Here is a 16645-nt window from a genome sequence, read left to right as displayed (position 1 = left end):
TCTAATCTCTTTAGCATAAAATATGATAAGCGGTTATCTCCAGCTGCGGATTTATCCTTTTTCTCTTTGATAATTTTGATCATTTTTTCAATACTTATATTTCCAATATATTTTTCTTCTCCAATTTCAAAATTTGTTGCTTCAAACTGTGAAATATTTTCATTTTTAAAATTGAGTTCCATAAATTTTTCCGCCAATTCCTCATTATTTATAATTTCTGAATTTTCTTTGTTTTTGAAGTTTCCTTCAATTCTTTTGACGATATTCCACATTTCTTTTACGTCTGTGTTTTCATTGATATTTTCCAATAATTCATTGTTATATTTATTAATTGAATCTCTTAATATTTTCCTGAAGTTATATTCAGCTTGTTTAAATTCTATTTTGTTTTCTAATGTCAAATTTTTCCTAAATTTTATGTGTTTCTTATTCTTAATTTCATAATATTGCTTTACTTCTTCGTTCCAATATGGTTTGAGTTTGAATTTACTTTTTGGATCTATTTTGTAAGTACAATCCGAAATAGCTTTTTCAATTTTTTCATTTAAATCATTCACATTTTTAATGTTTTTATGATCTATTTTATTTATATTTTCAATTGCTTTCTTTTTGTTTATTACTGTAATCTGTGTATTTTCCTCTATTTTGTTGTATTCGTATATTTCAAATTCTATCAGTTTATGATCTGATCCTAGATCTTCATCCGAAATTTTCCAGTTAATTTTCCCTGCTATGCTAGTCGTTGCCAATGTTAGATCGATTGCTGATGGGTTTTGGTTTAATTCTTCCCATCTTGTTGGTTTTCCATTATTTAATGAAATCATTTCATAATCGTACAACAAATCTGATACATAATCTCCTTTATGATCTCTTTTATTGTACTTACTATCCCATAGTGGGTGATGAGCATTTAAATCTCCACCTATTATAACTGGTATGTTACTATTTTTAATAAAATCAAAGAGATTTTTCAAAGGTAATTTAATTTCTGCTAGTGTCATGTTTGGCGCAATATATAATGATATAAAAATTGTAGGATTTTTAATATTTTTAATTTTTACAGCAATAAATTCTAAGTTAATATTAGGTATTGAGATTTCTTCAAAAATTAGTTCGGGGTGAATAAGAATACCCACTCCGCCATATCCTTCGTCTCTACATTTCTTGACAAATTTATAGTTAAGAAATTTGTATTTTTCGGATTCTTTGATCCAAATTTCTTGTATTAGCATTATGTGAATTTCTTTTTCTTTTATATACTTTTTGATTTGTTCTCTTTTCAATTGTGGTCTAAGGCTATTTATGTTGATTTGGGAAATATTAAGATTTTTTTTAAACTTATCCATTATAATTTCTATTTTTAATTATTATTTATCAATAAATGTGAGTTTAACAATCAATTGTATATTCTTTTATAATTCCATTTACAAGTTCATTTATTGTTGATCCAATTTCTATTTCTATAACATCTGATTCAATTTCAGTGTTGTTCGTTTTTGTGTTTTTCATAAAATTTATTAGTTTTGTTGTTGCTTGCTGCATAATTTCTGATTTTAATTTTTCAAATTCTGTTGTTTTATGAGGATTTTTTTCAATCACTTTTTCTTTTAGCAATATTTGTTCGCCTACTATTAATCTCTTTTGAACGTTTTCACTTTGTTGTTTTTTATTTTTATTTTGATTAATATTATTGATAATTTTGTTGTAGTTAATCGGATTTTTTATTGTTTCTGAAGGTCTGTAACCAGCTAATGTTCTACTTGGACGTTCCAAACGAGGGAATTCGTCGGTAGATTCAAGAATGGCGAATTTGTTTGTATTTTTTGGATATAGTTCTGAGGCTTCAATAAAAGTCATTTTATTCAAAACCATGGCTGCATTGATTTGCTGTCTACGTTTTTTTTCCGGACAATTTTTATCGTTCGGTTTGTGCGAACCTCTACAATTTTTACACTTTGGTTGAAGTTCTTTACAATCTTGGTGGTCTTTATCATCCAATTTACCACAATTTTCACAAGTTTTTTTGCCCTTGCACACTGATTCTTTGTGACCAATCCTCCAACACTTCTTGCATATTCGGACTGGGTAAATATACATTTCAGGTCTAGTGAAGACACCATAAATTTGTACAGATGAAGGTAATTGTGGTCCTTCAAACGTTATTTTAATCGAATTTGTTTCAGACAGTTCTTTATTTATCATTCTCTTTATACGTTCGACTTTAATTATTTTTCTTTCGGATATTGCGTATTGAAAAATTTCTTTCTCAGAAATCGAAATCGGAATATTTCTTATAACTCCAATCGTTTCTAGAAGCATCTTAGGAATTGTTACTTTATAATTATTATTTCTTAAAACTTCTGCAGCATTAAGAATTTTTTCGGTGTCCTTGGGTGACTTATATGTCAGTTTGTATCTATATTGTCCCGCTTTTTTAAGTTCCGAAAACTGATTAAGCTTAAGTTCATGTAGGAACTTTCCTACTTCCATTGGTTCTAGTAAAATATCATCATCATCTTTGGTTGAAATGGGTTCAATAATAAGAACGTTGTAAGAATTATTTTTAATCCAATTAGATTTTTCTTGTAAATTTTTAGGATGATTTTCATCTTTTTTTACAGTGTCATCTTGTTTGTTTGTTTTGTTTTGTATTTTGTCATTTTTCGGAAGTTTTGACCTGGTGTTGTGTGTGTTTTCTGTGCTATTTGATCGTGTTAGTGACAGGGGTCTTTTTTGTTTTTGTGTTTGTGATGAAGCTGATCTCGGTGTATCTTCGTGTTTGTGAGTGTTTTTTCCATGAGAATTTTCAGATGGCGTCTGTTCCGGAAATCCGCGAAATGGTGGAGAATCCATGTCGTCGTCAGTGCTAGGGAGATCTGGTTCCAAGTCCTTGTCTGGGGGTCTTTTGTGTTTATTTTCGTCATGTTCTAAGTCCGAGTCGTCTTTCATTTTTAACCTGTCATACGTCCAGTCAGGAAAAAATGAGTGAAGAAACTTACCTAGATTTTCTCTGAATTATCACTAAATTATAATAACTTAACCTACACTACTTTTCTCTATTTATTACTTATTATTAGAATTATCACTACTCATTAACTATAAATAACAATTTTTTCACAATTTTACATGTGACGCGATACTAAAATTTCTGTACACTTTAATTTTCACTACGCTTGACTTTTTGGCTATAGCTTCCGAATATCGATAAATCGTGGCCGTTCTGAGAAAGAGAAATCATGTGAAAAAAATCGATTATCGACACTATGTTTTCCTGGATTAGTAATTCAATGCAAAGTTTCAAACAAAGGACTGAAGCAACTGTCAAATCACATACAAACGGACCGTACCGACTTTTTGGAACCACAACGTCAGTTCCCCTTTGATTTCAATGCCATTTTGGTACCAAAACGTCAGCGCGGTACTGAAATGTCAGTTCGGAAATTACCTTCTCTTTCAGCCCCTTGGTTTCAAAGTCCATTGATTTTTGGATACCAAACATTCACGAAAATGTTCACACTTCACCAAATTTTAAACTTTCAATGCGTTAAAATTAAGTTCTTGGTAGAAAACTGTAAATATTCGTGTTTTTTTTTTCGCTAAAATGTGTGCTCACAAACACATGCGCACCATCTTTTCGCGGAAAAGGCGGCGCAGCGCTAAACGTCACCGCAAAAGAGAAAAAGGTGAAAATCGTGTGTGCGGAACGTCCTGCTGGTGATTCTCGTGCAGCAGAAAAATCCAATTTTCATCGGTTTTTCGGATAGTATAATGTACGTGTAGGTTGGCAATCGGAACTACGAGAAACCCGCAACGCAGTCACGATGGCACAACTTTTGCTCGGCAGAACTAGGTAGGTGAAAATATCGTTTTCAAATTTTTCCCTTCATGAAAACTTGCCCCGGGTGAGACTGAAAAGTCACGCAAGCAAACCCAACAAGCGGTGAAAAATCAGATGATGTTATGTAAAAAAGTTTATTGATTTTTGCCTCTTGTTTTTGCTTCAATGACGATATGATGTCACTTTTCGATTACATTAACCAATCAATGATGGGGTAATCAGTTGTTTATACCGATTAAAATCATTGAAACAACGGTTAGATTCTAAGCATTTGGAAAAAAATGTGTCTTTAAAGGAGGACTCTTATACAAAAAATTTGGTTACCTATCTGCACTTTTGGTTCAAAAATTTCTTATTTATAACATTAATTTGGAAAATCATTCGATCCGTGTTAGTCGTTCAGAACGGTTGTGTTTTTCGTGCAAGTATCGTGTATCGTGCAAGTGAAGAACTGATTCGAGTCTGTCCGTTGTATCCGGATGTGGACGCCGTGAGGACGGTTTGGCAGGAGTACGTTTTTATCCTTTCTCCTGATAAGAAAAAGTTAATTGCGCGAGTGAATTAATACAATTAGTTATCAACATCGAGTGTCGCTGACTTTTTAGTGGATCATCATCATTGTCATCACCCAGCCGAAGACAATAGCCCCCAATAGTCGCCAGTCAAGTCAACACAAAAGGCCACGTTTGTTGGCGGTGGTTGGTATAGGGTGTATCCAAAGTTGTACAAATTTGGTTTTTTTTTTGTTACTTTATTGTTTTTTTTTGCTTCTTGTTTCTTCTTATTTCATCCTTGATTTTATTATTACTTTTATTTTTTGTTTTTTTATTAATATTTCCTAAGGTTTAGTTCTCCGCTTGTACCCATTAGCTCGGGAAGTTTCCGGCTAATGGTTGACGATGGCGAGGGAGGCAAAGAACCTCCCATCAGGGAAGAACATATTTCGAAGGAAAATGATCCCGACGAAACAGACCTCGAAAACATAGTCCATGTGCCTATGTACGTTTCGGACACCGAAAACTCCCCCGTTCCCTCTCCTCAGCCCTATATTTTACCAGTTTCACCGAAACCCTTTACATTCGGTAACTCTTCATCCCCGCCAATGATTGGAAATAACCCCTCAACATCAAACTCCTCTCTTGAAAAAGCCAACGAGCTGCTTGAAGCTGCCCCTCGCCGTCGGGTTTACCAAGCTGAGTCGAAGGGACCTTGGGTGGTTTACATCCGGTCCAAAACTAATGGGAAATCACCCAATGTGATTTCAATTGCACGGGACCTTGATCGATCTTACCCTTCCGTAATAAGCTACCAGCCTATGAGACCGCACAAGATGCGCATTGTTGTTGGTAGCTTGAAGGAAGCAAATGCCATTGCTTGTGACCCGAAGTTTACGATCGAATACCGCGTTTACGTTCCCGCTCGTGACGTGGAAATCGACGGAGTGGTAACGGAAGAGGGTTTGACCGTCGATGATCTGGTGAAGTCCGGGGTTGGCCGATTCAAAGACCCTGGTCTTCCGACGGTCAAGGTGTTGGACGCGCGTCAACTGAAGTCAGCATCTGGCGAGGGGGAAAAACGGAAGTTTTCCCTGTCGAACTCTTTTCGGGTTACCTTTTCCGGCACTGCACTTCCTGATTACGTTGCGATCGGGAAGGTTCGTCTACCTGTGAGACTTTATGTGCCTTCGGTCATGTTCTGCCAGAAGTGCAAGCAGTTGGATCATACGGCCGCCTACTGCTGCAATCAGGCACGCTGCTCTAAGTGCGGGGAGAAGCATGAGGAAGCTTCTTGTACAACACCAGCAGCAAACAGGTGTTTATATTGCACTGGGGAAGCATCTCATGCTCTCTCGGCGTGTCCGAAGTACATATCGCGCCGGGAAAAAATCAAGGCTTCTCTGAAAAATCGAGTAAAAATGTCTTATAGAGACATGGTTCTGAAGTCTTTGCCAATCGTCTCAGAGAATCAGTTTGACCTTCTAAGCGAGAATGAGTCCGAAGGGGAGGATCCATGTGAAGGGACATCAACTGGGCCATTTTTTAATAATAATGTTTCACAGGCTCCAAAAAGGAAACGCACCACTAAAACACAAACCACATTGGCTGCCAGTAAAATTAAAATTAAAAGAAATCCTCAAAGTGGAAATAGTAATTCTTCCCCTCCTATTCAGAGTCCTCCGGGCTTTAATCCGTCCCCGAAGGACTTCCCTCCACTTTCTGGAAAGTCGAAACCCCAGGCCTTCCTTCAGAATTCAGGCCCATCAGCAGCTAACATGAATGCAACAATTCCCAGAGAAACTGCATCTGATCCATCATCGAATAGTTTTCCCAGCTTTTCGGCTGATGGTAAGATGAAATTCTCGGAAATTGTTGCATTTATCCTGGACTTTTTCAGCGTACCAGCAGGTTGGAGGACTATGATTAATATGTTTATACCTCTTTTGAGAGAATTTTTGAAAAAGAAAGCTCTCACCATGACCCTCATCGCAGAAGCAATTTCTTTCGATGGATAATTCATCCAATGAGGGGAGAGAAATTGCTTCTGTATTGCAATGGAACTGCAGAAGTATTTTACCAAAATTAGACTCATTTAAAGTATTGGTACACAATTTGAATTGTGATGTGTTCGCCTTATGCGAAACTTGGCTCTCTCCAAACGTAGATTTCTCCTTCCAAAGCCACAACATTATTCGCCTGGATCGTGATGGTCAAAGAGGGGGCGGCGTTCTTTTGGGGATCAAGAAATGCCACTCTTTCTATCGTATTCCACTACAACCATCTCCAGGTATTGAAGTCGTTAGTTGCCAAGCTAGAATAAAAGGTCAAGACCTTTGTCTAGCCTCGGTTTATATTCCGCCATCTTCAAGCGTGAGCCGGAACCAACTGGCGAATATTATTTCACTTCTCCCAGAACCCCGGCTAGTTCTGGGAGATTTTAATTCCCATGGCGTGGGCTGGGGTAGCTCACGTGATGATGATCGTGCAAACATTATTTATGAGCTGTGCGACGACTTCAACATGACTGTCTTAAACAATGGGGAAGTGACTCGAATTAATGGATCCCAATCACAGCATAGTATTTTAGACCTTTCTTTAGCTTCTTCCTCTCTGAGCTTGGATTGTACGTGGAAGGTAATCCAGGACCCCCAGGGAAGCGATCATTTGCCTATCAATATTTCTATTACCAGTGGTAGTAGTCCACCCGAAGAAATCAATATTCCTTATGACCTCACAAGGAATATAGATTGGAAAAAGTATGCATCATGTATCATTGAAGCCATCGACTCAACGGATGAACTGCCTCCGGAGGCAGAGTACAGTTTCATTTCCGGGACAATTGTAGACTGTGCAATCGGGGCACAGGTCAGACGGATTGACAATTCGACGATACAGAAACGGCCTCCCACTCCGTGGTGGGATGGAGACTGCTCGCGTGCGCGAGGAGAAAAGTGCAAGGCGTTTGTCGAGTTTCGCAGAACTGGATTACCAGAGAAGTTCCAACGTTACTTGACCTTGGAGCGGAAGTTCAAGAACTTGATCAGGGGCAAGAAACGTGGGTACTGGCGGCGATTCGTGGATGGGTTATCTCGAGAAACGTCTCTGCACACGCTTTGGAGAACAGCACGAAACATGCGAAATCACACACCTTCGAACGAAAGTGTGGAAAACTCGAGTCGATGGCTGATACAGTTCGCGAAAAAGGTCTGCCCGGACGCAGCACCAGCTCAGAAAAACTATCGGGATACAGAGAATAGTTCTGAAACGGAGGATCAATTCTCGATGGTCGAACTTTCACTTGCGCTCTGGTCTTGCAACAATTCAGCTCCCGGACTGGATAGGATTAAATTCGACTTGTTGAAGAATCTGCCAGACTCTGCTAAAAAACGTTTATTGAATTTATTCAATAAGTGTTTGGAACTGAACATTGTTCCGCATGACTGGAGACAAGTGAAAGTCATAGCCATCCAAAAACCGGGAAAACCAGCTTCTGAGTACAATTCGTATAGGCCGATTGCTATGCTCTCGTGTCTCCGGAAATTGCTCGAAAAAATGATTCTCTTTCGGCTGGACAAATGGGTTGAATCAAACAATCTGTTGTCAAGTACACAATTTGGATTTCGTAGAGGCAAGGGTACGAACGACTGTCTAGCATTACTTTCCTCAGACATTCAATTGGCGTTTGCCCAAAAAGAGCAGATGGGGGCAGTATTTCTGGACATCAAAGGGGCATTCGATTCGGTGTCCATAGAAGTGCTATCTAGTAATCTTAACTCTTGCGGACTTTCACCAATATTGAATAATTTTCTTTATAACCTGTTGTCTGAAAAAATCATGCATTTTAGTCATGGAGAAACCAACGTTGAACGAATAAGTTACATGGGTCTACCCCAAGGCTCATGTTTAAGCCCCCTGCTATACAACTTTTATGTCCGAGAAATCGATGCTTGTATGGCACAAAATTGCACGCTTAGACAGCTTGCGGATGACTGTGTTGTTCATATCACAGGTAAAAAAGGCACTCAAATTAAACCTCCGTTACAAGAAACTCTTAATAATTTATCATACTGGGCCAGGAATCTAGGCATCGAGTTTTCGCCTAGTAAAACCGAGTTAGTTGTTTTTTCAAGGAAGCATTCCCCTCCTAAAATAGAGCTCCTTATGATGGGTAGAACTCTAACTCAATCACTTAGTTTTAAATATTTGGGTGTCTGGTTCGACTCTAAATGCCTCTGGGGAAAACATATTAGGTACTTGACACAAAAATGCCAAAAGAGAATCAATTTTCTTCGAACGATTACTGGAACCTGGTGGGGTGCTCATCCACAGGACCTCATCAGGTTATACCAAACAACGATACTGTCGGTCATAGAATACGGAAGCTTTTGCTTTGGGTCCGCCGCGGATACCCACTTGATTAAACTAGAACGAATACAGTATCGTTGTTTGCGTATTGCCATGGGTTGTATGCAGTCGACACATACGATGGGTCTCGAAGTACTGGCGGGAGTAATGCCGTTGAAAAATCGGTTCTTCGATTTATCGCTACGTTTCCTAATTCGAAGTGTTACTATGAATCCTTTGGTGATAGAAAATTTGGAAAGGCTTATGAATATTAATCCGCAAGTAAAATATGTCAATAATTATAAAACTTTTAGGCAATTAGAAATAAATCCTTCTTTATTAAATTCGGACACGAGTCACTTTTACCCGATTAGCAGTTCCTTAATAAAATTCGATCTGTCCATGACCGCTGACATCCGTGGAATACCAGATCACGTCCGACCCAACATCATTCCTTCAATCTTTGCTTCAAAGGTACGTGAAATTGATCCTTTAAAAATGTTCTTTACTGATGGTTCTAGAATCGACAACGCGACTGGCTTCGCAGTGTATAATGAGGGCTTTGAAGCTTCGTTCAAGCTTCGAGAGCCATGCTCCGTTTACACTGCTGAGCTAGCCGCTATTTACTGCACCTTGGAACACATTCGCACACTGCCCGTAGACCACTATTTCATCTACTCGGATAGTCTCAGCTCCGTTGAGGCGATTCGATCGATGAAACTGATGAAGCGCTCTTCCCATTTTTTGCTGGAAATTTCAGGGATATTGGGCGCTTTGATCGAAAATTCGTATAGGATTACCTTAGCTTGGATCCCGTCTCATTGTCTTATACAAGGCAATGAGAAGGCGGACTCATTGGCTAAGGTGGGCGCGTTACGAGGTGAAATCTTTGAGAGGATAATAACTTACAACGAATACTTTTCAATACCTCGCACTTTAGCGATTAACGCTTGGCAGTCTAGCTGGGATAATGGCACAAAGGGACGTTGGCTCCATACGATTATCCCTAAGGTTCCGACGAAGGCATGGTTCAAGCATTTTAACTTGAGTCGCGACTTCATTCGCGTGATTTCTCGGCTCATGTCAAATCACTGCCGGCTTGACGCGCATTTGTTTCGTATACAACTAGCTACAAGCAATGTTTGTGTTTGTGGGGATGGCTACCACGACATTGATCATGTTGTGTGGACGTGTGAACGGTTTGATCGATCGAGGGCTTGGCTACTGGATACCCTTAGGGCCCGACGTAAACCACCTGGTGTTCCAATTCGAGACATCTTGGCAAACTTAGATTTAGAATATTTGTACCCCATCTACAAATATCTCAAACTGTCTGACTTGGTCGTCTAGTCCTCCTACCTTTTTTACCACTCCACCGACCCCCCCCCCTGTATTTGTACCCTATTAATGTTTTCTTTGTCTAATTGATAGAGTAATCTTCCATCCGATGGGTTCGACAAACTCCACCAAAAGGCTGGCCAGGAAGACGACTACCTGGGGTAGCTACTGCAACCGCAGCTACAGAATGCCACCACCGAACGCAGATGGAAAATAGTTTTATAGTAAACCCTACAACTCCCCCTTTCCTCTTCCAAACTAGAGTCAAAGCTAACGTTGAGTCGCCGCGACTATTACGGCTCCCCCTCTACTAACATAGATTAATAAGTGATCCACTCGGCAAAATGAAACTTTATAAGTAAAATGCCTTAATAAACATACCTTTGATTAATAAAAATTAATTTGGAAAAGGTTAAGAGTTTTTATTCATTATCTTCCAGAATAATCTCACATATGAGTTTTTGTAATATTTAGTCTTGTTTATCGCTGAATAACAACCATGTCAAATCAAACATTTTGGCGAAAATTTATTGATGAAATCCAATCCAATGCGCAACTTTCGAATGGCAATTTTTAGCCTCATTCTGTCCTGTGCATCTTTCGTATCTTGTTTCATCAAGCAAATTTTAACACAAAGCGCAGATTGAGAGGCAACTACAGCAAATTACGCTTTGTATGTGGTTTCTCACCGTTAACTTTAAAAAGGCTCTAAAAATCAAGTTTTTCCTTTCCTTTAAAAATTTAACAAAAATATCCCTTTTTTAGTTCTGCCAGTGGAAATCAGATGGCGCTGCATGCCGAACTTATAATTTATGATACGTGCAATAAAAACAGGAAATGCATTTTTTTGCAGGCTCACCATTTAGTTTATCGGATATACTATTGTGTCATTAATACAAAAATGTGACACAACTAGCGTGTGTGAGAAATAATTATTGTATTTCACCGCGGAAACTCCATCGTGACGGGGGGATCGGAATAAAAACAGTTCTGGGAAGTTGCAAACAACGAGACCAGTTTGATTTTCATCTGCCAAGGTATGGTAAATTCCTGGCACAAAAAAATCTCTCAACCACTCCCCATCCACAATAGCCTAGCTTCGTCTCGTTATTGCCGAGTTTTTGGCAAAATATTTTCACGAGAACTGTAAATGGGCCTTCAGATGGAAATAGCGTTCCAAAATTCCAGAGCGCATTTCCGCAGTTCACGTTTAATATAGCACTAGTGGACCACAGATAGAGCTAATGGTTTGAGTGTCACTTGGCATGGGAACAACTTACGTTAGAAGCAACTAATGGATGGACTGCAAAAATGAACTGTTAGAAGGTCGACGGCCTTAAGTTCGGACAGCTTACAGTTCGATTGGAATTATGGGAAACTAAAGTTTTACACAATAGCTTTCAGATATTGTTGAAACTTATAGAAGTCTAAGGATAATGGGTTATCGTTAGTTACCTTGAGTAGTCGTGGGGTGGGTATGATAAACTGTTAAATACCTTTTAAGTTGTTCTTCAGACTTTGGCCAGAATATACGTGTTTCATTCAAACTCTAAAGTAGTTTTTAAGTCCAGCGTAGCTTGTGGAATAGTCTGTAAAGTTTTAAGCTTTCTTAGTTACCTTCTAGGTTCGCTTGACTAAGCTGATGTCTTTAACTGTACCTTTGTAAATTCAGAAAGGTTTCTCTGAGACTGAAAGGAAACCATTCTTCATGGCACTGTTATGCAGTCAAAAGGTGCACCAACAAGTACATTGGCTGTTTTTTTACTGATTATCTGATGCCTTTGTTGTGCAGATATTGTTTGAAATATGAGCTAAATCAATTGAATAAACATATTTTTCTCTTATTTCCAGCTTCAACCCCCGCTTTACGTCGGTCCGTCCGGCAGTGTACGCCCTTAGCCGGGTCAATTTTTCCGGCTTTACACAAAGTGGAGATCGAAGCAAGAACCAGTACCAGTACAAACATCAATACTTTCGGCAGGGGCCAAACTTCGGCGGCGGTCACCAATGGTACCAACAGTCTCGTGGTTATGGGATGCTGGTGGCCCGGGTGCTTCGAGGAGCCCTCAAACTGCGCTACCTGGTGTTGGGTGGGGCTATCGGGGGAGGCGTCACACTGAACAAGCGCTACGAAGAATGGAAAGACGGTCTGCCGGATATGAAGTGGCTCGAGGAAGTTTTCCCGGACAATGACAAGTGGGCCAAGTTTACCTCGAGTTTACTTAAGGTGAAAGATTCCGTTAAGGATTCCATCGAGATCGGTGAGTTGGCACTTTAAATGCTATGCACTTAAATGATGAACTTACCTGTTTGAATCTTTGTTTGTAGATCCACGCTTAAAGCAGTTAAGTGAGAATAAGATTAACGAGTGGCGTGAGTGGTTCGATCGTCGTCTGGATAATGCCATCGAAGCGGCTGAGACTCAAAAGAATGAGCAGATTGAAAGTAAGATTTCATTTAAATTTAAGAGAAAAATTTCGAATCTTTTTATCTAAATTTTAAAAATTTTATCATTGGAGCGCTTTTAGTATTAGTTTTTTAAACATTCGAAATTTAATTTTCTTAAATTCAATAAGATTTTACAGTCGATAATTAAGTAATTTGAAATCGTTTACGTCGTAGCTGGTTGGTGTAAATGAAAGTACTATTCAAGAATGATTAAATTTATTATAACTTTTTAAACTTAAGCAGAATTGCACTAGAAACGAAATCGACTGAACGAAAAATAATAAACCTAGCCACGACGAGAAACAACTGCACATCTAACCAATCGCAAAAACTTTCTGTTTCTTTTTTTTTTCTTTCGGTCTAGGTTCCTTCCAGAATCTATCAGAATTCGTATCCGATTTGTATGGAGGTAAATGCATTCTTAAAACATTAATAACTAATATAGTGCCATTGTGTCCATTTCGTGTCATGGTAGTGTCTAGAAATGGGTTTAGTCATTCTTGAATGTTTGGAAATACGACTATTGCGATACAAACTTAAGGAATAATTTTCTTCCTCTTCTTTGCAGCCACCAAAGAGGAATTGCGCAACAAAAACACCGTCAATGCTAAGAGTTTATCGACCGAGGAAAATCGTCGACGTAACGAAACCCTCCAGGGACAGGTTGATTCGTTGCAAACCGAAATCATGAACGTACAGCTGAAGTATCAGCGCGAGATCGAAAAGTTGGAGAAGGAAAATCGAGACCTCCGGCAGCAGTATCTGATCATGAAAACGAACCGCAAACAGTCGACGAAAAAGCGCATCAAGAAGTCGTTGATCGATATGTATTCGGAGGTGCTGGATGAACTTTCTGGGTACGATACCAGCTACAGTACCGCCGATCATCTGCCTCGAGTGGTTGTGGTCGGGGATCAGAGCAGCGGTAAAACGTCTGTCCTGGAGGCTATCGCACAGGCACGCATTTTCCCTCGTGGTAGCGGTGAAATGATGACCAGGGCACCGGTAAAGGTGACACTATCCGAAGGACCCTACCACGTGGCTCAGTTCCGAGACTCCGATCGGGAGTATGATTTAACGAGGGAAAGCGACTTAGCCGATCTGCGGAGAGATGTTGAAAATCGGATGCGTAACTCTGTTAGAGGTGGAAAAACTGTTAGTATGGATGTCATTTCGATGACTGTCAAGGGTCCAGGTTTGCAGCGAATGGTACTAGTCGATCTGCCGGGTATTATTTCGACACAAACGGTGGACATGGCAGCTGACACCAAAGACTCGATCAAACACATGACCGAGCATTACATGAGCAATCCAAATGCGATCATTCTGTGCATTCAGGATGGTTCGGTCGACGCTGAACGAAGCAACGTAACGGATCTGGTTTCCCAGTGTGATCCACTTGGCAAGCGAACCATATTTGTTTTGACCAAGGTCGATATGGCAGAGGATTTGGCGGATCCGAATCGTATTAGAAGAATCCTCTCGGGAAAACTGTTCCCAATGAAAGCACTCGGCTACTTTGCCGTGGTCACGGGACGAGGTCGAAAAGACGATTCCATCGAAACGATTCGCGAGTACGAGGAAAAGTTCTTCAAAAATTCCAAACTGTTTCAGTAAGCTACCCAGTGTTTGTTTGAATTAGCCCTGCTTTTAATTTTTGGTTATCGTTTCAGAAGCGGCGTTACGATGTCGCATCAAGTGACAACCAGAAATCTCAGCCTGGCGGTGGCCGACCGTTTCTGGAAGATGGTTCGGGAAACGATCGAGCAACAGGCCGATGCCTTCAAGGCAACCCGGTTCAACTTGGAAACGGAATGGAAAAATAATTTCCCACGGTTAGTAGTTTAAGTTCAAACTTCCAAAATTGTTACTTACTATTCTTAAAACTAATTTCTCAGACTCCGTGAGTCCAGTCGAGACGAATTGTTTGAGAAAGCCAAGGGCGAAGTTCTAGACGAGGTCGTTAACCTTTCGCAAATATCCTCTAAGAAATGGGAAGAACTACTCAACGATAAACTCTGGGAAAAACTGAGCAACTACGTTTTCGAAAACGTTTATCTACCAGCGGCACAATCCGGCTCTCAGAGTAAATTTATAAAATTTTCAAAAATCGACAAATTTGTAAAACTATTTCCTTTTTTTTCAAGATTCCTTCAACACAATGGTAGATATCAAATTGCGCCAGTTTGCTGAACAAGCACTGCCGGCGAAATCGGTAGAGGCTGGCTGGGAAGCCCTACAAAAGGAGTTTCAGCATCTGATGGAGGTTGCCCGGAAAACCCCCGACCACGACGATCTGTACGATAACCTGAAGTGCGCTGTCATTGATGAAGCCATTCGGCGGCACTCGTGGGAAGACAAAGCGATCGATATGCTTCGGGTGATCCAGTTAAACACTTTGGAGGATCGTAGCGTACACGATAAGCACGAATGGGATCAGGCAGTTCGATTTTTCGAATCTTCGGTGAAAGAAAAACTACAGCAGACCGAACAAACGATTGCAGAAATGTTTGGACCTTCGTTCTATCAGCGATGGGCCCATTGGCGGTACTCGACGGAGGACCAAAAGAAACGATTGTACGTCAAGAAAGAGTTGGACGGACTCCTGGGCAGTGATATGAAGCATTCACCAATGTTGAGCTACGACGAACTGACGACGGTTCGGAAAAATCTTCAACGAGACAAGATCGAGGTCGAGACTGACTACATCCGCGAAACGTGGTATCCCATCTACAGGAGGTTTGTCTTTTATTTTTTAAATCTGTCGTTCGAGAATGTTAGAAATTAACTTACACTCATTTTCAAACTTTTCAGACACTTCCTTAAGCAGGCGCTAAACCGGGCATACGATTGCCGGAAGGCTTACTACCTGTATTCGCAGCAGGGTGCCGAATGTGATGTGAACTGCAGCGATGTGGTGCTGTTTTGGCGGATTCAACAGGTTATCAAAATAACGGCCAACGCGTTACGGCAGCAGGTCATCAACCGGGAGGCTCGTCGGCTTGACAAAGAGATCAAAGAAGTGCTCGATGAGTACGGCGAAGACGACGACAAGAAGGAACAGCTGCTGACCGGCAAACGAGTCACACTGGCCGAAGAATTGAGTATGATTTTTTAAATATTCTCTATGGGATTTCAGTTTTTCATGTTTGTCAATCGATTCTTTCAGTCAAAGTGCGACACATTCAGGAAAAGTTAGAAGAATTCATCAACGCTCTCAACCAGGAAAAATAAACTGTCACGCACAACTTGGTTCGTATCGGATCCGGAAGATTTTTTTTGGAACTATCTTCTAGTCTAAAAGACAGAAGAGACGAAAAAATGTACAGCATTCAAACCCTAGCGCAAGCCGTATGCGCGGAAAGGTGAAGTGAAGTCCAACTAAAACATTTGCAGCGGTATCACCGTGTTTCCTTAAGATTAATATGCGATTCCTGAGGGAAATCTTACGATTTCAATGCAAGGCAAAGCTACCTACCTTATTTATTTTAGAGTGATTGTGTTGTAGTGTGAAAAATCCCACTAAGCGGCTCGAAACCATTATCTGGGAATCATCGTTCCATCTACAGTTTTTGCACACTTTCAGAAGAGAAGCGCCGTATCTCGCCGAAATTAGTGTTATTTGTACTTTTATTTTTTTTTACATTTTTACTTGAACTCAAGCATTATTGAAAGGCTGTTCAAAAGTACGGCTTAAGCATAACTCATCGGATAATTCGGTCGCTTTACGATTGTGCATAATAGTTTGTAAAATAGTTGAACACATAACAGCTGCCAATAAAAAAAATGCCGAGAACAGGAGAAAAACATAAGTTGAATGATTGAAGAAAAATATAATGTTGGCTAAATGACTTGTCTGTTGGCATTCTTTATTTTTTTCCGAACATACCTTTTTACAATGATTATCTTAGAAAAAAACTTAGTGATTGGTTTGATCAAACAGAAGAAGGCAACTGTGGATGTATAAATTATTCCTGATTTTGACATGGAATATTCCAAACATTTGTTTGTCCTAACTCTCAATAGCCGCCCCAGATGAAAAAAAAAACATTTACTTCTTTCGGGCTTTAATGGATTTGAGAAGCTTACCTACCGAGACTGATTTCGCTCAGAGCACCAACTGGAGCCAGACGAAGCGAGTGCTATAGGTCACTTCATATCCTTTTGTTTTTGGATAAGC

The 16645-nt window shown here is 39.8% G+C and overlaps 1 protein-coding gene across 2 annotated transcripts; it reads left to right on the top strand.

Moving 5' to 3' along the window:
* Positions 1 to 3665: 3665 nt before the first annotated feature.
* On the top strand, positions 3666 to 16316 carry LOC129744656 (dynamin-like 120 kDa protein, mitochondrial). Of its 2 annotated transcripts, XM_055737287.1 has the most exons (10): positions 3666 to 3850; positions 11869 to 12278; positions 12346 to 12462; positions 12830 to 12874; positions 13034 to 14078; positions 14139 to 14300; positions 14364 to 14551; positions 14613 to 15204; positions 15280 to 15569; positions 15635 to 16316. In XM_055737287.1, exons 1-10 carry the CDS (start codon positions 3822 to 3824, stop codon positions 15697 to 15699), a joined length of 2943 nt encoding a protein of 980 aa, XP_055593262.1. In that variant the 5' UTR covers positions 3666 to 3821; the 3' UTR covers positions 15700 to 16316. The 2 variants fall into 2 exon arrangements, with proteins under 2 accessions (XP_055593262.1, XP_055593264.1); XM_055737289.1 differs by lacking the exon at positions 12830 to 12874.
* The last annotated feature ends 329 nt before the right edge of the window (positions 16317 to 16645 follow it).

The sequence above is a fragment of the Uranotaenia lowii genome, chromosome 2, assembly GCF_029784155.1.
Source record: "Uranotaenia lowii strain MFRU-FL chromosome 2, ASM2978415v1, whole genome shotgun sequence".
In the NCBI taxonomy this organism is placed as follows: Eukaryota; Metazoa; Arthropoda; class Insecta; order Diptera; family Culicidae; genus Uranotaenia; species Uranotaenia lowii.
Note: the sequence above shows the minus strand (reverse complement) of the source record. Positions and strands in the feature narration are given on the sequence as shown.